At 33.1% G+C, this 25,184-nt stretch overlaps 1 protein-coding gene across 1 annotated transcript in view; it reads right to left on the reverse strand.

Annotated features, from left to right (window-relative positions):
- Positions 1-25,184, reverse strand: part of LOC140446083 (ATP-binding cassette subfamily G member 4-like) — a 125,825-nt gene that overhangs the window by 60,815 nt on the left and 39,826 nt on the right. The window contains exon 2 of the mRNA XM_072538609.1: positions 5,513-5,630. Coding sequence (XP_072394710.1) covers positions 5,513-5,630 — 118 coding nt within the window. The remainder of the gene's footprint in view (positions 1-5,512; positions 5,631-25,184) is intronic.

Consider the following 25,184-nt stretch of genomic DNA (forward strand, 5'->3'; position numbering starts at 1 on the left):
AATTTTTTTCAGATTTTGTTAAATAAAAAATTTAGCACAGGGTTTGCGACTGGCGCATATTATGATTATCGATGTTGGGCACATCCTGAAGTGATTTCAGCAAAAAAATAGCTTCCTATGGAAAATGTCCAATCCAAAACAGATCCCGCCTAGACTAATATAAAAAACTGTTTACACGAAGCAGCATTTGAAGCAATGGGATACTACATAAAACCCAAGATAAACAAACCATATTGGTAGGTACGAAATAGAGCAAGAAATAAAATTTAAAAGACAACTATACCAATAATATTTAAGCTCCAAATCATTACAAGACAAGAGAAAATATAAAGAAAAACAAGCAGAAGTACGAAGCGAAATCTCTAAAAAGAAGAACGAGTCTTGGGAAAGGAACTGTCAACGAAACTGATAAAAAAATTGAGAAAAGAAAAGAATAAATAAGTAATACAGAGCATAAAACCGGAAGACCGGGAAGAATATTTCAAAGAACTTTTTGGTAGAGAATAGAGTCGAATTTCAAGAACATAGAAATCAAAACCAAGATAGAATTTCAATAGTTGGCTCGCCAATAAGATTAACAACAGAGGAAATTAAAAATTTATGTAAACAGCTGAAGATGAACAAAGCACCCGGACCAGGAGATATACCCGCAGAATTGTTTAAGTACGAAACGAAAAAATTGTACGAATGTCTTCGACAACTATTTCAAGAATGCATAAACACAAGCGAAATCCCTACCCAATGGAATATATCATAACTCAGTGCTATACATAAAAAGGGTGATAAAAATAATTGTGAAAATTACCGAGGAATGGCTGTAACCGGATCTATGAGTCGAATTTATGAAAAGGTTTTAAAGAACCGAATCGAGAGAGAATACTTAGATTATAAAGCAGAAGAACAAGTAGGATTTTATACGGGTCGATCCACTATTGACCACATTTTCTCCTTAACCCAGATAGAAAAAAAGATGGCTCGGAATCAAGAGATTCATATGTTGTTCGTTGACCTACGGAAAGCCTACGACAGCGTTCCACTGAAGAAGCTGTGGCAATCAATGGAAAGCACGAATATTAATATATAATTAATAAAAGCCGTCAAAGTGCTATACAACTAACCAATAACTGAAATAAGAGCAGGGACACAAATAACAACAGGATTTATAACATCAAAAGGATTAAAGCATGTTGTCTGTCCCCCACTTTATTTAAAATATACCTCGAAAGTGTTTTAAAAAGATGATGGAAACAAAAATACAGGACAATGGAGATACAACTCACCAACACTATGGTATATAAGCTCAACTTTGCAGACGATCAAGTAATAATGGCTCAAGATTATGACGATTTAAACTATATGGCACCAAAATTAATTGAAGAGTATGATATATGGGGTCTAGAAGTAAATAAAAAGAAAACCGAATACCTGTGCATTGGAGTAGAACAAAAAGATCTCATATTAGACGATAACACCACGATAAAGCACTGCTGTGACTACAAATATCTAGGTATCACTATTTCATAAGATGGAACATTAGACAAAGACATAAGAGAGAGAAATACGTCGGGGAGAAAAGCCATTACAATGTTAAACAGCATTTTATGGGAACAATCCATCAGCAAAGAAAATAAAAAGAGGATATGAGACTATAGTAAAAAAGTATCACTTGGTAGAGCTGTGAGGTATGGCCACTGAAAGAAAGAACACTGGCAATGCTGAAAGGGACGGAAATGGATTTTTGGAGAAGAGCCGCATTAAGATCTAGAAGAGAAAGGGTTACCAACGAACGCATTAGAGAAATAATGGGAATTAAACGAACAATCACAGATGACCTAACAACAAAACAACTTATCTGGTTCGGACACATACAAAGAATGGATGAACAACGAATACCAAAAGAGATATTAAAATGGCAAAAATTTGGAGTTAAAGAATAAATAAAGAACTGAGACAGAGGGCCATAGAAGAAGACCTATGGAACAACCGGACTTAGTGGCGATTGGAAGTCGTCAAACGGCGGAGAACGTTATAAATCGACAAGTAGTAGTTGTAGTAGTAGTCATAGAGACTTATGCTAGATATTCTCTAGCAAAGAATTTGAAACAGTCAACCATATCTTGCAGAACTGCGAGTCTTCATTAGATCGCAGACGACAAAAACTTTTTGGAGACTACCAAGTGGTAACATGGTGGTGATCAAAATCAAAAAGCTTTCTATTCTACAATAAGTCTTTTATTTTAGATAGTTAATGACATCATATATACGTAAATAGTTTGAACATAATGTTCAAAGAGAGAGTATAGCAAAATTTAAAACAAGCGCGTAGCAACTGAAGCGCCTCGGTGTCAGAGCTCACGAATCACACCAATAACTACATCGATTACGCTGAAATATTGTTTACAAAATATATACATATATTTTGTACATATACATATTCTTCTTCTTCTGGTTCCTATCCGTTTCGGATGTTGGAAATCATATTGGCAATCATGACCTTGCTCGCTGCGGCTCGAAACAGCTCCGTTGAGGTTTTCTCAAACCATGTTCTTAAATTCCGCAGCCATGATATTCTCCTTCTACCGGGTCCTCGCTTACCTTTGACTTTACCTTGCAATATAGACTGCAGCAGGGAGAAACGGTGCTGATTTATCATAACGTGTCCCAGATATAGCAATTTTATGCGTTTGATCGTAAACACAATCTCTGGTTCCTTCTTCATTTTTTCTAGAACTTCCTTGTTCGTGATCCTTGCTGTCCATGATATTCTCAGCATTCTTTTATAAAGCCACATCTCAAATGCTTCAATTTTTTTAATAGTGGTGTCTGTAAGCGTCCGTACAACAACACAGAGAAAACATAGCATCTCAAATGTCTCATTTTTGTATCTAGGGATATGTTGTGACTTTTGAAGATGGCGCTCATTTTGTTAAAGACCGTTCTTGCCTTTCCTATGCGGCACTTTATTTCCTGTACATTGCTCCACTGTTCGTTTATAATTCGCTCTATTCGCTCTATCTGGGTCCCATTAATGTATAGATGAGCCCCATTTATATTCTCCTTGCTGATAATCATTTGTTTCGTTTTGTGGGTATTAATGTTTAGTCCGTACTGTTGACTGTACTCGTTTATTCTGTCCATTAGCCTCTGAAGTCCCTCTAAACTATCTGCTATCACCATGGTGTCGTCGGCATATCTAACATTGTTTACTCTTTCACCATTTAGAAGGATGCCTTCGGCTATTCCGTAAAGAGCCTCGTTAAAAATTTTCTCTGAGTACATATTAAATATCAACGGCGATCGGATACATCCCTGTCTAACTCCACGTAGTGTTTTTATGTGATATGTTTCTTCTCCGTTAATTTTCATGTATGCGGTCTGATTCCAGTATAGTTCTGAAGTTATTCTGAGGTCTTTGTCATCCAGGTCTGCTTCTTTTAAAATGTTTACATATACATATATTGTATACCAATAAATGTATTCAATTCACATAGTATTTGATTCATGCGGTCCTCTAGATTTGAAGTATAGCAACACCATATAGTTTCCTTCATGCAGTACCTTTCCTAAACTATTAATTAAATCGAATTTAAAACTACTAAAAGTACACTACGTTGCACCTACCGCATTTACAACAAAACAGATTATTTATGGTTTATTTAATTAAAGTGCAATGAAGTATAATAAAGATAGATATAATAACTGCTTTTTTGTGTGTGTTATAATTGCTTATTTATTGTAGTATTGATTTTGTACAGACCTGCGGTTTTATGGGTAAATAAATTGTTTGGTAATAGTTAAGATAATTTTATAACTTTTGTATTTTAATTAAATCTTATCGGTGCTATTAGAATTTTCAGATATTTAATACTTATTTTTTAAAACTATATCTTTGCTTTTCTTTTGTTTGAAGGCAATTTTTTTATAAAAATTTGGGTGTTTCTATTTTGTTTCTCTTTATTTTTCTATTACAGTACAATTTTTTTATAAACTTATTATCTCCTTTCTTTGTATTTGTAATGTACTTTTTACCATAATTTTGATAAATTTTCTGTATTTTTCCATAACTGTTTTAAATTTTTTTATAATTTAATTTTTCTATGAGTTAATAAATTAAAGCCATTGCAACAGTACGATCAAGTGGAGCAATGTAGTAGACGTAACTATTGAACGTAAATATTAAAAAAAAAGACCAATGAAGGCTGTAAATCAGAAAACGGTAGTTTTAGGTTTGACATGACGATTGTATATCAATAATATATTTTATATAAAATATCAATGGCTACTTTCGGGCTTTTTGAGACCTTAAATTAAAATATTTAAACTTTTTATGAACAAAAATATTTCTTGCTGAAGCAACGGTCGCCATGTTGCCGACAGTCGTTTAGCGTCATCGCGCGTGTTTAAACTGTTTTTCAATTTCGATGGCTTCACGAATGATTCTCGATTTTAAGGAGCATATGGGAGCGATGGTTTTTGCTTTTTCGAAATCTATTTTGTGGCCTGTCTAAATATAATGTTGGCTAGGGCTGAAGTGGTATCGGAATGTTTGACTGATAGAGAATGTACGTAAATACGGTTATGAATTCGCCGGTTTGTCTGTCCTATGTATGTACGTGGACAACCGAAACAAGGCATCTCGTAGACACCATGGTCTTCATTGGGAATTTGGTCTTTTACAGATCTGACGAGATTGGACAACTTTTTGGGTCGATCCGGCGGTAAGGTTTCTTTTTTGGATGGAATAGGGTTTAGATGTTTGTGAATGCTCCTATTTATTTGAGTATTGTGATAGTCGTTTTGTAAGAGTGTTTGTCTCATTTGAATTGATTTCTGATGACCTGTGATTGTTGTCGCTAAGCCTTATGGGACGGGAAATAAGAGTGTTCATGGCTGAATTGAGTTGGGCGGTGTGATAAGGTGACTGGGACTAGAGATTTTAACCCTTTTATATTTTTTAGCAAAGAAAATTCTTTCTTTCCATCCAGCAGGAAGATTCTTGTTAACGGCGTCTTTTTTAGATAGTCTTGAAACGTTCTTGTGTTGTGTGGCCCAGGAAATCTATATAAGTACTTTTTGATTTCTCTTTTTGTAGTTACTCCTTTCCAGTTCCTTTTATTTTCTTACTTACGACCCAGCTCTCCAACCAAACCAAGAGTAGCCGTTCGCAAACGTTCCGGTTTGTTTTGCTTACCCTATCTCCAGCCCAGTAATTTTTGTCCCCAGTTTCAACCCCTTATAAGTGATATCCAAATTGGATGTGGTAGGCAAATATAACCGCTACAAGTTCATTCGATTACATGAAATCATCTGTAACTTGAGAATACCCGTCAGAAAATATCTATTTATATCAAGAAATTGTGTGTTTTTTAGCTTAATGGTGCAATACATAGGATAAGTATATACTAAAATATTTTATGGTAATAAAGAATACAATTGAATAACAGCTTCGAATACTTAATTTCGAAATTTATTTAAGTTGAAATATCGAAGGTAGGTACAAAAATTGTCTTACGTGTATCCGGCTAGAATGTTTAAAAGCATAGTTTTCCCTGCACCAGATGGTCCCATTATAGCTGTTAGTTCTCCTCCGGAAAAGTCACCATTTATGCTGTCTAAAATTACCCGAGATCCTGTAATAGAAAGAAAAGGTAATTTAACCGTAATTCATGTAATAATAAAATGAAACAAGGTGCGCGTCTATAGAAAATGTCACACCGAGAGTGCAGTACGGCTAATATAGGAATGCACAATTGCCGGATTTCACGCCTTGTGCTTGGCGATACAAACAGGTCCAAGTGGTAGTCACAGAACCGTACCCAGATCTCTACGCCGGGCTCTGTTATTTATTATAAAATAATATATTGATAAAATAATTGCCTTCAAGTAGCCAAATAAGAGGCATGAATTTGAATAAAAAGACCTTAAGTTTTTAGCGAGAATTTTATTATAAAACTGTATACTTTATTAAACTAACAAATGTATTTTAAATTACATTTCTTGATAGCTATAAATATACCGAGTGGAACCTCCGGTAACTCGATTTCCGTGCACCCAGCCCAATATCCAAGAAAAACTTTTTCTTTTGTAAATATGTGAAAAATTATCAGGAACGGGAATATCAAAAAAGCTTTGCACATTTTTTAATCCCGGCGATGTTATTGAAAAAACAAGTTGCGCACTTGAATCACTGCGAAATTTTAACACCTACTATGAATTTTTTTTTTGTAGAAATGTGAAGTGCAGTTTTTGTCCTTGATAAAACATAATGCAGTCTTCTCATTTTTACACACAACATAAGTTTACCTAGTTCCTTAGCATAGCAACCTGGTAGTTTTCAGCGAAACCTTGTGTTATTCCATATGGGATAATGGTTTTCCTTGCCCACACTTGACCAGATGAGCAGGTATAAGGTTTATAGTGTAAGGTATTTACCATTATATTATATTTATACTTTATTAAACTAACAAATATATTTTAAATTACATTTCTTGATAGCTATAAATATACAGGGTGGAACCTCCGGGAACTCGATTTCCGTGCACCCAGCCCAATATCCGAAAAGCCCATACTCTGATTGGACTGGTAAATGCATTTTATTGGTTATACAGTGTAAAATAATCGAGGTTACTCACAGATATTCAATTAATTATACTAAAGTCGTCCTCTACATCCGAGATGTCGGATTCGCTTTCGCTACTCTCCCCTGTGTTCGCGTGTATTATCAATTAGTCTACGTTATCTTGCAGGTTGTCCGCAGTCTACATCTCAGTTTCCGTTTTCTAAACAACATGAGTGACATAATTGCGCCAATTTTGCTCTGTGACGCGTGCGAAACCGTCGTCGATGAATTGGCGTACCTCGTCGTTTTTAAAAGTGGTATTATGGGTACCTACATATCGCTTAACTTAACACCATTTCTATAGGATTCAATTCGCAGTGATATGGAGGAAGCCTTAAAATATAAACATTATGTTGTGAAGCGGCAAATTTTTCATGAAAATTTCACAATGAACAATTCTCCGTAGAATACTTCTTACACCCTCGTCATATGTGAATATTCTAGAATTTGATTGACACACTCGTTTTCTGCGTTTTTTTGGCGATTTCAACGTTCCACTCTGTTCTTTTTCTTTTTTGAAATTGTAAATGCTTCTTTCGCTAACACCAGTCATCAACGAAGTACGTCTTACAGCAGCGCTTACATTAAGTTGTTCCGTATTTTGTAAAAAACACAACACATTTAACACTACGAGTTTAGCGCAACCGTTAAATAATTCACCGGATTTAAACTTATGGGACTCCATGCTCTCAGTTGAAACTAGGACTAAATTTTGAAGTGTAGTTTCGTTTCCCAAAAGCACTTTTACCCCCTACCCATCCTTAGGATGGGTAGGGGATGGAATAGGGAGAGCTTGGAGTTTATCAAATACTAATTATGACAAACAAGTTTATGGCCATATTTAGGTGATTATGTTAATGATGGTAATTTGTAGCAGAAGTTTTACAAAAGAAATGAAGACCTATTTATAGAAACAACATAACTGTATTTTTAATATTTTACATACAATAGAAAAAATCTAATTTCTATGAACGAATTGGAAATTTGAATATTAGGTATATATAATATCTATAAATAATATCATTTCCAAGTTTCCAAATTCTTTCCTAGAAATTATGTAGGTTTTTTCTATTTTATGTAAAACATTAAAACTACAGTTATTGTATGTTATTCTTGTAAAGAGGTGTTCAAATGTTACTCTTATGAATATGATTCAATTGTATATCTCATGTTGACGTTTTATATGCAAAATTTATAGTTTTCGTTGTCAATAACTCATCAATGCCTTTTTATTCTACTGTATACGTATACATGATATAAAATATTTTACTCGTACTGCCGGCAGATGCATTTTATCCAAGCCGGTCCTGTGAGACAATGAGCAATTAACAGCTGGAGAAAACCGACAACCCTGCGCGTTTATTCTCCATAAGAAAAGCATTGCCGTATCTTACCCGTACTGCACTCTCAGTGTGACATTTTCTATAGTTTCAAACCTTTCTGCATGTTTCAAACCCCTTCCTCACGATTACCTTAACCATAATCACAGAAATAAGGCACCTGTATATTTGCTTATGATGTTTTATTATTAGCTTATTTGAAAGCTGTTATATCATTCATGCGTTCCTAGATTTTTGTGTGATTAGTTCTCGCTGTTTCAAAGAGGCGACCACTCAACGTTTATTGGCAACTGCGTAATCAAAAGATGTGGACTAGCGTTAATAAATTAATATGTACATTAAAAAATTTCTACGCCAGATGGATAACGGACGAGTACCGGGGAAAACCCGTAATATTTTGGTAGTCGTCGACTTTATGATATACTAATTAACCTGTTTGTTTATTGACATATGTCAAAAATATGATAGAATCGACATTTTTCTTAAATAACAGTGTGTGACATGTGATACGCGATTTGGAAGTCTTTCTGTCACTAAGTTCCTAGATTAGTGTGTGATTAATGTGTAAAGTGACCTACTTGAAATTATAACTCGTCTTTGTTTCTGGAATCGACACAACGGCTTTAAAATTTTGTTTTAGATTAACTATGAGATAATATTTTTATTTAAGGAAAATATAGAATATTGATATCTTATTTTTGATGTGACAATGAATAAATAAATGGATTTTATTATTATGTGAAAAACTGAAAAAATAATTTAAATAATTCGAGCGTTTTCGATAAAAGCTAAATAATACCAAATTATTCTTGAACGGAACTATTTTTTCAGACCCTGTTAATTTCGTTAGACGACCTGCTCAATGCGGTAACTTGAATATCAATTACGCTGTTGTTTGTGTTACCCATTTATGCTTGGTCAATATATTTGAATCGTATGGTTTCACAATGCACGTTAATTCTCCTACAAGAATTAGTAACACAACATCTACCATAATGATTATATTGTCTCAGATTTTTTACCCCTTGGTGTAAGCTCTACAATTATAAATGTAGGACTATCTGATCATGAAGCAGTATACACCAAGTTTAACACTCTTAACAAAAAATCCTCGTAAATCCAACGTTTAGGTAGGATTTTTTCCGCTCAGAACTTCCCTAAATTCTAAAATTTGTGCTTGACTTCTAGGGGGCACTTTCCGTCTGTGGACGTGGACTATAGTTTCAGTCTTTCAAGAAATTCAGAGTATTGTTAAAGTTACAGTCTGCACCTAGAGCTTCTATAAGTGTTCCTGGTATCTTGTTATTGCTTCGTTGTTGATTGTAGAGGGGACATTCACATAGTAGGTGCATTATTGTTAGTGTCGTATTACACATTTCACATCGCGGCGATTCGCACTTTTTAATTAAGTAATCATGCGTTAACCTAGTATGTCCGAGTCTGAGGCGCGTTACTATTATTTCTTGGCTTCTTGACTTAGGTAACACATTCCATGCCTCTATGCTGGGTTTCACTTGTTTTAATTTTGAATTCGACACATTCCATTTATTTTTCCACGCACTTAAGATTGATTTTTTTATATAAGCTTTTATACCCGTTGATACTGATGTGTTTACGATCTCGGAAACGTCACTCACTATCGCGTCTTTCGCACTATGGTCAGCAGTTTCGTTGCCTTTTATTCCTATATGGGATGGGATCCAGATGAAATTTATCTCATTATGATTGATATAAGCCTGAAGAAGGACTGTTTTAATTTTTTTTAAAAGCGGGTTTTTTGGATACAGTTGTCGGATGCTTTGTATGGCACTAAGTGAGTCTGTTAAGATAATATATTTTATGAGTGAGTGAGTCTGTTAAGATAATATATGTACAACCATCAGTGTACAACTGGGTATGATTTTTATAACGACTAATGATTTTTCTAAAATGGATAATAATTAGATCAGGATTAGTGGAGTTTTTATCAAATGACGTAAGTTCAAAGTTATATGATGGTATGTTTTGAATCCAAGGTGGATTATGATCATATGTGTATGGAAGACATTCAGGTATGACAATATCAAACAGATACATATGGTCTTTTATTCTTTTATAGAAAGGTTTATTAGAACGGTGATTTGCATTAAGGTTTGGGTAATTATCAGTAAAAGTATTTCTATAGACAGGATTTTTTGCATTATCTATAATTTTTGTTGCATATGTTAGACTAAGGTAAGCTCTTCTATCATTTAACGACAATTCATTTGCTTCGCAAAGTAAACTTTCAATCGGTGTTGTATACCAACGTCTTTGTCACTAAATATATCTCCAAGTATAGAGGAACCTATCTAAAATTTATTGACACCATATATTGACAAAAAAAGACACCATATCGTCGAAATTGTTCACTACGCTTTTGGAATATATATGTAAAAGGGCAAAACTGAACGACAAGGGCATAAACATAAACGGAGAAAAGCTTAGCCATCTAAGGTTTGCAGATGATATTGTACTAATAGCTAATAGAATGGATGAGGCCAAAGAACTTTTAAATCAGCTCTACCTTTCCTCGCTAGAAGGGGCATTGAAAATAAATATATCTAAAACCCAGATGATGACAAATCTTGTAGTCAGCGAAGATATATGCATAGGAACAAGATCCATAGACCAGGTAATGGCCTATAAATACCTAGGTCATGAGATTCGCATAGGAAAGATAACCAAACCGTTGAGCTTCTCCGTCGTATAAGACTGACTTGGGCAGCCTTCGGCAAGCTGAACCATATTTTTAAATCATCTGATATACCAACGTTGACCATGACAAGGAGAACAGTTCAAAAGATCCGTGTGTGTCAAAGGGCGATGGAGCGTGCTATGTTAGGCGTTTAACTGCGAGACAAGATCCCAAATCGCCAGCTACGACAAAGAACAGGAGTGGCTGATGCAGTAGAGAGAGTAGCAACACTAAAATGGAACTGGGCAGGTCACGTGGCTCGAATGACAGACAATAGATGGACAAAGCGGATACTGAAATGGAGACCAAGAGATGATGCCTACCGAAACAGAGGTCGTCCACCAACACGTTGGACTGACGATCTGAAACGTCATAGGAATTGGATGCAAGAATCACAAGATCGAAATAGATAAAAAATTATGAGGGAGATCTATGTCCAGCAGTGGATAAGCGAAGATTGAATGATGATGATGATTATAAGATGCGCAAAAACCGAAAAACGAACAAATTTGTACAAGATGTTTTAACCAAAACGTTGATAAAAAAACTAAGCAACCCAATTGTATCGATCGATATTTAATCGTTTATTATTTTAAATATCTTACTAACACAGATTGAACATTTTCTCGTATTGTGACTGCAGCAGCCAGGATCCTAAACCGTTTTTATTTTTCATTTTATTCTTTTTTTTTCTACCAAGATTGCTTCAATGCATCATAATGGTTGTCTATAAAAGACATGAATGTTAATGTTCCCGATTTTTCAGTAATAAAAATTTTATTGGCATGCCTTAGCTTTAATTGTATCTTAATTGTCCCGTTATCTATAGCCGCATTTATGCAAATATTTTTTAATTCGTTAAATGTAAACTGACAGTCATCGCCATTTTCAATGTATATAAATATTTCATTCATTGTAAGATTGGTAGTTTCATCTTGAGGATGACCGACTTTTTATCCACTGGTCGGTCTCAAGATGTAATTATATCGTTAATATACTTCTTTATACCTATTATTCTTTTAATACCATGTCCTTTCAGAACATTGATTACAAAAGCTATTTTAATTTTATTCACTGCCACTTTACGCAAAAGTTCAGCGATTCTGCAAAAGCGACTTTTTTCATTTTGTTTACCTCCTAGCTTTCACTAGCTTCATGGGCGCCCATAGGGGGGGGGAAGAGGGGGCAGTTGCCCCCCCCCCCTATCATTTTTTGGGTTTCGTACCATTAAATGAATTAAATGCTAAATCAATAGCACTTGAAATTTTAACATTTCTTTCAAAAATTGATTTAAATGTGGAAAACTTGGTGGGGTTGAGATTTGATGGATGCGCGACTATGGCTGGTCAAGAGGGTGGTGTTCAAAAAATAATTAGAGAAAAACATCCCAAAGCATTATTTTTTCATTGTGCCTCACACAAATTAAATCTGGTTGTTAATGATTTAAATACAGTTAGAGAAATTCAGAATTGTGTGGGAATTATTAAAGATGTCATCAAATTTTTTCGTGGTAGTACTAAGAGACGTCGATTAGCACCAAACATGCCTTTGTTATCCGAAACTCGCTGGTCATCAAAATACAAATCTATTCAAATATTTTCAGAAAATTTTATTGAAATCAAAAATGTTTTAGAAACAATAATAGCAGATAACAAATTTAATTGCTCAACAAGATCAAGAGCACAGCAGCTTTCATGTGCCACATCTGATTCCACTTTTATAATTTCCCTAAATTTGATTTCCAAATATTCTTCTTTCTTAGAACCCATAGTAAACATTTTACAAACTAAATCAATAGATATGCTGGCAGTTAAAAATCATATACAGTTATTTCTTGATATGATAACAAAGCACAGACAAGAAGCGGAAACAACTTTTAAAATAATTTTTGAAAAGAGTACAAAATGATGCCGAATCTCTAAGTATTACCCTTGAAAAACCACGAATCGCTCCTAGAAAGCAAACACAACGGTCAAACCATGCGGTTAATTCCGCTGAAGACTTTTTTAGAGTGTCATTATTTATTCCGTAACTAGATTCTTTAATTAGTTCTGTTGGTGTCAGATTTTCAGAAGACAATAATCCTGGTATGTTATTGTATAACTTGCATCCCAAAAACATAATAAAATTAACTCAAGAAGACCTCGCCAAAATAATAGAAATCATAGATAATTTATACAAAATTACTAATCTAAAAGAACAGGCATCATTGTGGCTCTATTATTGGAAAAATCAAACCAATTTAGATGTAGAAGATATTTCAATGATAGAGCTACTAGACCATTGCTTATTTTACCCAGCTATAGCCCAAGCTATAGAAATTTCTCTGTGCCTTCCTCCCACTACATGCACGATTGAAAGATCATTTTCAACTCTTCGAAGGGTTAAAACCTGGATTAGGTCCACTATAAGTGAACAAAGATTAGATGGACTATGTATAATGAGCGTTCATAGAAATAAAATAGAAAATAATCGAAATAATTTTATTAAAAAAGTAATAGATGAGTTTGAACAAAAGCCCAAAAACCTTCAGTTTTTATTTTCACAAGATACAGAGCACTAGCCTTCAATATCAAGTTTACTTTTTAGGTTTTGTTGGTTTAACATTTTACCATTTTAGATTCTATTGGGAAATTATTCGTTTCAATAAATTATAATACATACAATACTAACTGAAAAAAAAAAAATGTTAATTTTTTTATAATAAATTATAACAAATAAATTTTTAATTAAATTTCTTCAATTGTTTACAACATAGTACAAATTTTTAATGTCAAATATAAATAAGTTGGCACCCAGCGAAGTATTTGAAGATTGCACACATTTGACTATTTATGCAATTTCGGCTAAGCATGGTAGTAGAAGGGTGTACACCCTACCCTAACCCTTTTAACGTAGTACAGTTTTGAATATTTGTTTTAATTTCCTAGTAAAAGAAATTTTTCAATTCAGATATTATGTTACTTACATATTATTTAAACTACACTATTGCTTGTGTTGCATTTCGTATCTCAGAGTACCTGCTTTTTTTTATTACTATTTTTTAACATCCTTGCTTAAAATTGATTTTTTTATTCCTACATAAAAAAATTTGTATAATAAAATTTGTATGTATAAAGTCATACCATAAAATATGTTGTTAATAATTTTTTGTTTAAGATTACTTTTACTTTTCTGATATTTCTTTACTGTTTGTAAATCATGTTTATATTTTTGCATTTTTGCAATCGGCTATTTTAGTTTTTATTAAGTTGTATGGATCAAAATAAAAATTTGAGTTGACTTGCCCCCCCCCCCCCTGGATTTTGATATATGGGCGCCCATGACTAGCTTCAAAAAAATCACTTGTATTATATAACAGTCAAATTTATAAATATTTAATATTGTGTATTATGTTAAATGTAAAACTGTAGGTATTTGTAAGACCCTTATATTGTACTATACTGTCATTATGTCAACGACCTCGTCGTCGAGACACGTTAATTCGAATAAAAAAAATTTGAATTAAATTTAAATACGCGTACTACATTATAGAAACTAATAATTAGCAATCAGCGGTTTGACAATATTCTCCAGTAAATATTTCAATTAAATAGTAGAATATTTAGACAGGATTTACATAAAGGATATACGAGTATTTAATAGAAGTGAAATAGAGCACAATGTTTTACATATCAAATTAACGAAGCAAGCCGGCGATATACTATTTTGGGTATTTTAAATATGATGTCATCAAATGTATTAGGCCAGCAACGAATATAATAGTTTTAAATGTTCAATGCTACTAAATATCGTACATACTCACCAATTTATTTAAACAAAAACAAACTGTTAAATATAACTGAGTCTATAATTATTCTAAAATCAATTTAAAATTATAAATTTTCTATAACGTACAAATTAAAAGAATTAAATACTGTCAGAAAGATTTAACAAAATATTTCTCAGGAATATTTTTACGCATGACTAAAATAAAAACAAATGAAAGGTAATTTGGACATTTGGCTCTCCAATTGTGGTAACTGGCTGAAGAGTGTGCAACTCAAGTCATCTAAATCTCCTGTAAGCGACCTTCAGTTTTATTTAGAGCACTTTTTAGAGCGCGTACTCTGATTTGGCGAATAGTGATTGCTGATTGTACCGATTTATGGTGTGCGCCATATTCAAGCTCTGGCCATTCCCTGTGGGATCCTTGACTCCGCGCACCATTGCAGTTACTATCCAGTCGGGTTTTTTAACTCTTTTAAGGCTGTACACCCTTCCAGATTTCTGGAAGCCTAGTTTTTAGAATAGCGTAGATCCCAAATTATCTAAGTGGTGGGTAAGTTATTTTTTCCTACTCATCCAGCTATTCTACTAACCATCGAACGAGATGGTCATCAAAAGAATCATCAAGCACAACTTGATTCAAGGTACTAAAGATCGGATGCAATGAAATTATTTACGAAAGGTATATGTTCAGAGGTGGATTCAAAACGGCTTATCAAGATGCTAATGAGGCTATACCCGGTTCACAATTTGGTGATAGCTCACTACAAATTTAACCCTAATTAGAAAACTGAAATACAGAGAAGATAGGTAATACGATATAATAGTAAAAACCAACCTAAAACTGACGGTTTAAGACGTTTTCAACTAACCCACCTTATATCTGAAGGAATACAATACCTTATAATCCTATTACGGGGGTATTTTGAATGGTTAGAGATGAACGACCAGTGTCGTAGAGTATATGATTGAAACATTTATTTGAACTAAATAAATATATTTTTTAAATTGTACTTATGTAAATTGTATTTTTTAATAAAACTTATTTATTTTATTCAAAAATAAAAAGTTTCCTGCCATTTGTAAAAGATACATTTATTTAATTAAGGAAAAAGGCGCCAAATGTCGCCTGGCAAAATTTCCAATGTGTTTTAAATGTATCCATTATTTTCGAATCCGGAGAAAACTAATAGATATTTTTGAAATCTTTAAACGCAGTATGAAAGATTACATTATTACTCAGGGCAGAAAGTCTCTGAAAACTTCTACAGTGTTTATTTTAATATGTTATGTAACAGGGGTGAAAATAAAAGAGAAAATATAGTATAATTTTTAATTGAACATATTGCATGCAAAAGAAACTTTTTATTTATTCTAAAAAATATTTCATTCTGCTTTTAAATTTTTCAAAAATGCTTTTTAGTTTTCTCAGGATTTGAAAAAAAAATGGATACATTTAAAACACATTGAACATTTTGACAGGCGACATTTTGCGCCTTTGCTCTTTAATACCTTACGATTACAACTACTATTACTTACCTTATATAATTACGATTAGAAAACTATTCAAATTCAAAATAAATAGGATCAACTTCGGAATCCGAGTCGTCTTGAGGGTTAATAATTAGGTTAATAATCTCTACGGTCGCATCAATTATGTTATCAAGATCCCACATTTTTTGTTCTTCTTCTATTACATGTCTTACTGCATCTTTCCAGTTTTGTTTTGTAATATGTTATAAAGACTCGTATAACAATTCACGTACAACTTGTATTTTATATGACGTATTTTTTCTAGCCACATAACTTTTCATTTGTGCTCAAATGAGTTCAATTGGATTTATTTCGCAGTGGTAGAGTGGAAGTCTAAAGACTGTGATGTTTCATCTTTCCGCCATTTTGCCAACTACGTATTTCTTGAACTTAGATTTGTGTTGCCGGGCAATTTTTAAAAGTTCTGCTTTTACCATTCCATCTTCGTAAGGCAGATACTTATTCCGCAGCCAGTCAAGAATATCCTGTTTCTTCCACGCATTCGTTAGAAGTCTTTTTACTAGTCGTGAATGATAAGGTGCATTATCCAATACTATAATTGAATTTGGTGGTATGTGTTCAATCATTTGCTCAAAATACTCTTCGAAAACATCAGCTGTCATCTCATCGTGATAGTCTTTTGTGCTTTTGGAATGAAATTCCAACAAACCATGCTTAACAAATTCTTTTTCACTGCCAATGTGAGAAATTATTAATCTACTGCCTTTACCAGAAGGTGGGGAGATACCAGTAGACCAACCTTCCATAAAGGCTTGCCTGGAGCTTAATATATTTTTATCTGACCAAATTTTTTTTAGAGTATGACCTGAGTTTACCCACGTTTCATCCTGGTAGAAGATGAGCCTTTCTTCAGCCCGAAATTTTCGTATGAATCTTAGATAATTTCTTCTCCAACATCATCTTCTCCTCCCGGTCAATCAAAAGTGATTTTCGGTCTGATTTCTCCCACCGGAAATTTAATTCTTTTAAAACTTGCCACAATTTAGTTCGTCCTATATGATGCAAATCCGGTTCGTCTCTAACTTCTTGTAAAATATTGTTTAGGTTTGGTATTTCTTTTTTGAAAAAAAAATCCATGAATTTTCCTTCGAATACCATTTTTGGCAAATCCATCAATTTCAATAGGCTTTTTCTCTCTCTTTAAGTGTTCGTTTGTGTTTGGATTAGCTATACCGTGTTTTTTTCTTTCTGATAGGAACCTATATAAAGTTGACTCTCCTATGCCAGTCATGTTGGCACAACTTTCGACTATGATGCGAACAGTGTTTGTGGGATTCTGAGAAACCAGAGCATCGTGAACATTCAGGACAATAGTCTTCTCTCTTGGTGAATAGACAGACTTACTGACTGTATGCAACAGTACCGGTGTAAAACTTGATGATGAAGCCATCACAAACAATCCAACAAAACGAGCACGAGCGAAAGGTACGTATATGTTCGTAGGTATATGGAATAAAAAATCACTCACGCACTGCATATAATTCGCAAAAGAAATATTCGAGACACTAATTACTGCCGTAGACGCGGAAACACCGACGAGCCGTAAATTACATGCGATCAAAAACGTACTAAACAAAAAATTGTTTTCGTTCGTAATAACTTCACCCTTTCAAGTTAAGTTTCGAATATAATTATAGTATTAAAAATCTGGGGAATTCCATCTTAATTATCTTGCAACGAATAGTACCTTCGGATATGAATTCCAGGTTTTCTAGTAAAGTGATTAAACGCGAAGATTAGTATTGAAATATCCAAAGAGATAAGGTATTCTTATTTACAAAATTGTTAATGGTTAAATTCTTATTTTTATTAATATAATATAATAATCAACATTATATATTATAACCAATATTATCAATATTATATATAACAGTATTAAATCATTATATTATTATTTAATGAATAAACAGCTTAGGAACGCCTATGATTTACGACCGTTTTATGAGTTTGAGGCATATTTCGTGCTCTCAACAATTTGTGAACGAAGAATTTCTATTTTTTTTAATAGAATACAATATCTTTTTGGCTATTTTGGAGTTCTTAAAAGCGGTATAAAATACTTCAGGTACCACGGGCCAATGGAGTTTATATTCATAATCTTTTCATGGTTCATTAAGAACGTTACTAGAACTGATAAAATTTTTTATAATAATAGGTACTTGTAAATGACAATTTCTAATTGATAATTATTGTTTACAAGTTTAGTTTTGTTTGTACTATCGTTGGTACAAGATAGGTAAAGTGATTTTAATTAAAACGAAATGTTGTGTATGTTGCTTCAAATTCAGTACTTGCTTAATAACTAACTAAAGAATGTTTATTTTCTATTAGTTAGTTTGATTAATAATGATTGTAATAATAATTATTTTTTTATGTTTTACCAACTCAATTTTTTTATGTTCTACAGTTGTAATATAGATTCACAATTACAAAAATATATGTTCCGTTAGTTTTCCTACTTTTGGCTCACAAAACATATGAAATTTACAAAAAAAAGTATAGTAATTGCCACTAAAGAATCTATCATTTCATATTGCACTCTGTAAAATTTATAGCAAATAAAATTATTGTGGATTTTGAACTAACGGTACACAAAATCATTTTTCTTTATTATAAAAAACGACCAAGATATGTATTAACATTATAATCTGATCAAAATTATTCAATTATAAATTTTTCTGTTGCCTATAGTTTATTTTTATGAACGAGAGAGTAATTAGCATAATTTTAACTGGTACCTCCGACCACTCCATGGGCGTGCTCAAGATTAATTGAAAAATTACTTTGAATAATTGTAAAAAATAAATGAATTATTTCAGTGTTATAAAGTGTTATGTGTATGTAAACAAAAGTGACCTCTTTTATCACACACTATATTAGAACTGACTGGCCTACATTAAAAAGGGTTTTAAAAAATTCACATTTTTTTTAATTTTTAAAAATTACAAAAGAGAAAAAGAGTTTTTAAAACCGTCTAAGGTATGTTAAATAGATGAATAAAAATATTAATATAAAACTTACAGCTACTTGTTACAAATCCAAATCAGATTCAGAAGATGAACTTTCAGAACCAAGATTTATAATAACTGGCTCGATCATTTTATCAGTAATATTGTCCAGCTTCCACATTTTTTCCTCTTCTTTAATAGTGTGATTTACTGCCTTTTTCCAGTTTTCAGGTTTTACATTATTTACGGCCTCCAAAAACAACTGTTTAACATCATGAATTTTAAAAGTGGTATTTTTTTTTCTTGAAACTTCACTCTTTATCTGTGCCATACCAGTTCAATCGGGTTTAATTCACAATGATATGGTGGGGATCTAAGTACTGTCATTCCACGATTTTTGGCAATTTCATCAATTTCGTATTTTTTAAATTTTTATTTATGAAGGGCACACAACGAATAAAGTTCCTTTCTTATAGATCCGGGATGGTACGTAATATTTTTTGAACTCAGCCAATTCTGCAAGTCTTTTTTTAACCACTTGGTTGTGGGCAGTCCTTCTATATGTCCGGAGTGATAACTTGCATTATCCATTACTATTACACAGTTCTTAGGAAGAAGATCTATCATTTGTTCGAACCATTCTTGAAAGACATCAGCGTTCATGTCTTCATGGTAGTCACCGGTACGAGTTGATTCAAAAGTTAATAAACCACCTTCAACAAAACCGTCTGAACTGCCAATGTGTACTATTATCAGCCTGCGTCCCTTTCCTGATGGTGGGTTTAAACCAGTAGATAAGTTATTTACAAAAGCGTGCCTTTGACTTGTAACAGTTTCATCCTGCCAAAATTTATTTGGTGTATGACCCTCGTTGATCCATGTTTCATCAAGATAAAATATTTTTCTTTTTTGGTTTCTCATTTCCTTTATGGTTCTTAGAAAATGTCTTCTCCATATGACAATATCGCTTCTTTCTAATAAAATTGACTTTCTGGGATTCTTTTTCCAGCGGAAGCCTATTTCTTTTAAAAGTTTCCATAACGTACTTCGACTCATTTCTGGGTAATCCTTATCATCTCGAACTGAGACAAGAACTTTATCCAATGTTGGAAATTCTTGTCTAAAGAAGAATTCATGCACTTTCCGTCGAAGTCCTTCTTTAAAATGATATTCTATTTGAAATTTTGGTTTCCCTGGAGCATTACGTGGCATTTGAAAACTACCACATTTCTCTTCTTTAATAACTCTGTAAATCGTAGATTTCATAACACCAAGTGTACTGCTAACTAACTCAACGGTCTCATCAACACTTTCACATAAACGTTTGTCTGTAAATGATTTAAAACAATTAAATATTAATGTTTTTTCATTAACTGTTAAAGGACCAATTTTTCGGCGTTTACACGGCACTTCCAAATTTTCCATAACACTAGTATACACAATAAACTGCACCTTGCAACTGAAGTACCTACTTTTAGTGAACTGTTAAGAATTTTGAATACGCCACTTGGACCTTCCTACAAAATGGAAAAACCCACTATCACATTTTCTGTGGAATAAGTTTAGAAGGTAATTATCTAGTCAATTACTGTCGTAGATTCCTGGAATTAAAGAATTAAATGTTTGATTGTTGAAACCCTTACTTCGTGGAATGCACTCATTTCAGATAAAATAAAACGATTTATTTTATCTAAAGAATTAAACTTTATTTTGCAAATAGGTAGGTACTTATTAAACTTTTATTGGTTATATATAACCAATAAAATAAACATCTTACATTTCTTGCAAATTCATTAGTACATGTTAACCTCCATCACTCCGACACTGGCAACCTTATTTAGGGATTAGTAACCCTCAAAACTATTGTATTCTATTCTGCTCCAACCTTTATACCTGGTGGTCATAGTCAATTTAAAATTGTTTTCCTATATACTTCTGTAAACTTGTTGACAAATATCTGTTTTTCATTGAGTCACCCGTATCAACAGTTTAGGGATTTGCATACATAATTTATTGTTTTATTACTCTCTCATACATAAAAATACACTATAAATTCCTACTAAATTACGTAAAATTAAGCACATACTCACTATAGTATAGTTTAAAAATGGTAGGCACTAAATTCCAAGAAATAATGTTAATTAGCGATTACCGTTATTCTTTCATCTTTCTTTCAGTGGCGTAAGAGTCGGAGATAACGCTGCTTGTATTGAATAATTTTTACAAATTATATGTACTACAATTCTCCTCCTCGCGCTAAGAAATTTCTAAACAATTATGTGGAATTGGTCATACGGTAACTGCATGATTTATACATCGGACTATATGGATTAACAAAAACACAAAATATCTATATTATCATACAAAATTAAATAAAATAATCAAATTTAACTTCCTACGACTTATAATGGAAGGGAAAGTGGAAGGAAGAAGAGGTCCAGGAAGAAGAAAATGCTCCTGGTTGAAGAATGTAAGAGACTGGACAGGCATGGACACACATTCGATACTAAGAACAGCTCAAGATAGAGAGCAATTTGCTGTAGTTATAGCCAACCTTCAGTAATGGAGAAGGCACCTTAAGAAAAATCAAATTTATTAGATGTGTAAGAGGGGAAATTATTGCAGTAATCTGATAAATCCTGGAATGTCGTCTGATCCACAAGAGCTGGTATTTTTTAGTTTTTAATGTAAGTCATATAATGGCCTAGGTAAACAGATGTAAAACCATTTTGGTGTTGAGTTTTCGTTAACAACATAGAGAATATCATCGATTAGTACATAAAATTGAGGTATTGGCACTCTAGTTGTAATTATTATTGGTTTTATATGAAGAAATGGCTGCCAACAATTTGAAGGTTAGTTTTATTTTACCTTGTACCAAATTTTGTCGTCTTTACGATCAATATATCAAGCATTGGAGCTGCCACCAACCACTACGTAGCGGAAAGCTGACATAATGACCTGGTTCTGTAAAATAAATGTCATTCGATGACAATATTTTGAAAGTAAAAATGTTTCATCCTGCAAGGGCAGGAAAGTAACGTTTCGTTACATTCCTAAATTAAAAAAAAAAAATGTTGGTTGCCATAAGAATGCCCAATAAAAATTCGTACTCTCTATTTGTGTAATAACTAACAGGTAAGCAATCCGTATTACATACCAAATAGGTGGATGTAAAGTCCGTAGTGTTGGAGTCTTGTCAAGAAATTCGTCTTCGTTTCGAAAGGACCTGTGATTTTTGACTTGCAGCGGTGTTAAGACTAACCTCACTTTAGTCTAAGAATTCAAACTTATCTGTGGTGGGCAATAAAACCATGTGGTTGTAGTTTTTTTTTTAAGAATATGCATTCATTTTATGAAAAGTTGTTTAATTTGCAAAAGGAAGTTATGTTGTTCATTTAAAAGAGGAGAGAATTATTATTTTAGTTTGTTTCATTGATGCTTGACACATGATTGCCCGTTAACTCGAAATTTTTATTCATTAACCAGCTACTTTGTAAAATTCCTTTTTAAAATTTATACACCAGCCAAAAATGAAATGGATTTTATCATATTTTCTTCTGTTTCGCTGATAACATATTATCATTTTCTATTCATTATTCATATATTTGATTCCAAAAACCTATAATTATTCTAAATTATTTAAGGTCATATCATATTTTAGCATTCATTAAAAATCAAATCAGAAGAAATCATTAGAAACCAAATCTTAACTGTTTTTTTTTTAATTTCGATATACTATTTATGAGTACGAGAAACCAATTCGCCAAGAATTTTTGCTTAGTTGAGGAGATATGTTGTGGAATGCAATTTTAGATTCCCCATTTTCTCTAATTACACCTTTATCAAAGTCTGTTTGCCTTGCACTTCTTAGAAGGCATAGATTAAAGCAAAAATCTGGATTTTGGTTTTTTCAATTAGAAATCTTCGGATTTATAGTTCGTGATTTAATATCAGATGTCGCTATTGCGACAACGACAGCACGACGACCGTAATTTGCATAAAAAGCTTAAGAAGACTGCTGGAATATACAGAAAACAAAGACCAACTAACATAGTTAATCAGGATAACCAGATAGTGCTGGGTGAAAAGGAGAAAATTGATATATGAGAAAATTATATCCAGGAGCTCTTCCATGACGAAAGATCCATGAGTGAAGTTTATACAGACGACCAGCTGACTGGCCCTTTAATCACCAAAGAGGAGATAGAAAAGGCAATATTAAATTCAAAAAACAATAAGGCACCTAGACCAGATAAAATCCCGTCAAAAATACTCAAATTAATGGATGAAAGGGGAATTTCAGCACTACACAAAATATTTAACTTAATTTATGAAACTGGCTGCTATCCTCAACAGTGGTTACGCTCTACCTTTATTCCCCTGCCCAAGAAAGTTAATGCAAAAAGATGTGAGGATCACAGACTCATTAGCCTGATGAGTCACACTTAAAGATATTCTTAAAAATACTACATCAAAGATTATACAAAAAATGTAAATGGGACATCAGTGACTCCCAGTTCGGGTTTAGGCAAGGTTTAGGAACACGAGAAGCAATAGTAGCAACACAGGTGCTGGTCCAAAATTGTTACGATCAGAAGAAGGATATGTTCCTATGCTTTTTAGATTACAAAAAAGCGTTTGATCGTGTCTAACACCACAAGTTAATGCAGATTCTCAAGAAAGTTGATATAGACCAAAAAGACATAAGATGCATTGAAAACTTGTACTGACATCAAACGGCACAGTTAAAAATAGACAATTCTATATCCAAACCCATACATATAAGAAGGGGCGTTCGACAGGGATGTGTGCTTTCCCCTCTTTTATTTAATATTTATTCGGAAGCCATATTTCAAGAGTCTTTGGAGGATGCAAAGATGGGAATCAAAGTGAATGGAGTATTGACCAACAACATACGATATGCTGATGATGGTGTCTTAATTTGTGACAACATAGTCAATCTTCAACAACTTGTCACTATAATCGGAGAATACAGTAAGCGAATGGGATTAAAGATTAATACCAAAAAAAAAAAATTTATGATCATCTCCAGAAACTTGGATGCACTTGAAAACTCCACCATAACACTGAATACTAAGTCCATTGAAATAGTGAGTAAATTTAAATACCTGGGATCGTGGCTTTTTGAAGACTGGGCATCGGACAGGGAAGTAAAATGTCGCATTGAGCAAGCTCGACAAGCTTTCGTAAAATTCAAGAAGGTACTGACTTGTTCAGAGTTCGATCTTCAACTGAGACTAAGGTTTTAGGACTAGAAGCTTTCGAAATGTGGCTCTATCGCCGTATCCTAAAAATACCACGGACAGCGAAAATCACAAATATAGATGTCCTTAAAAGAATAAACTAAGAACGCCAACTTTTCGAAACCATCAAGAAAAGGAAAACGGCGTATCTAGGTCACATCATGCGAAATGAAAAATACCAGTTGCTCCAACTTATAATCGAGGGTAAAATTGAAGGCAAGAGAGGAATGGGACGCAAGAAAATGTCCTGGCTCCGAAACATAAGGCAATGGACAGGGATTAACGACATACAATCTCTGATACATATTGCAAGAAATAGAGAATTAATGGAAAATGTGCTCGCTAACATCCATTAGTGGATTTGCATCTGAAGAAGAAGAAGTCGCTATTGCGTCCATAGTGTAGCCATTTTATCGTTGCTTCCTTTTCGACAGAAAAAATTGTTTTTACGTTCAGAGCTTCTGTGAATTGTCACTCTGAAGATTCCGAGGCGAATATACAGAGGCACTATACGTGAAATCAAATCTTTACTGTTTTTCTTTTTTTTGTTGCTTTTTTCCTATATAACGAAGACGGAAAATAATGGAATTTATCCGTAAAGTAGGACTTTAGTGAGACCGACACTAGTCTTAGAAAAAAGACTATCAGAAGTCACAGAAAATAATTTAATTTATTGTTTGGTTTTCTTTTCCTTTGTCACCAAGAATTTTGGTTTGCACTGCCGTTGCAAATTTAATTTTTCAATATAGTTAAAATTTAATATTAGGTAGGTATACATAATTAATGGGAAGTTTTTTACACATATTTTAATTTCGTGTATATTTAGGAAATATAGAAAATATAATATATGTTTTATTAGTGCTTCATTTTTTTACAGCTTCAGAAATTACTTAAGACAACTCTTAAAGCACTGTAAGATACTTTGGGATGTAAGTTTGATACTTTCCTGGCTCCCACAATATCTTTTAGTAA

This window comes from Diabrotica undecimpunctata, chromosome 7, assembly GCF_040954645.1.
Source record: "Diabrotica undecimpunctata isolate CICGRU chromosome 7, icDiaUnde3, whole genome shotgun sequence".
In the NCBI taxonomy this organism is placed as follows: domain Eukaryota; kingdom Metazoa; phylum Arthropoda; class Insecta; order Coleoptera; family Chrysomelidae; genus Diabrotica; species Diabrotica undecimpunctata.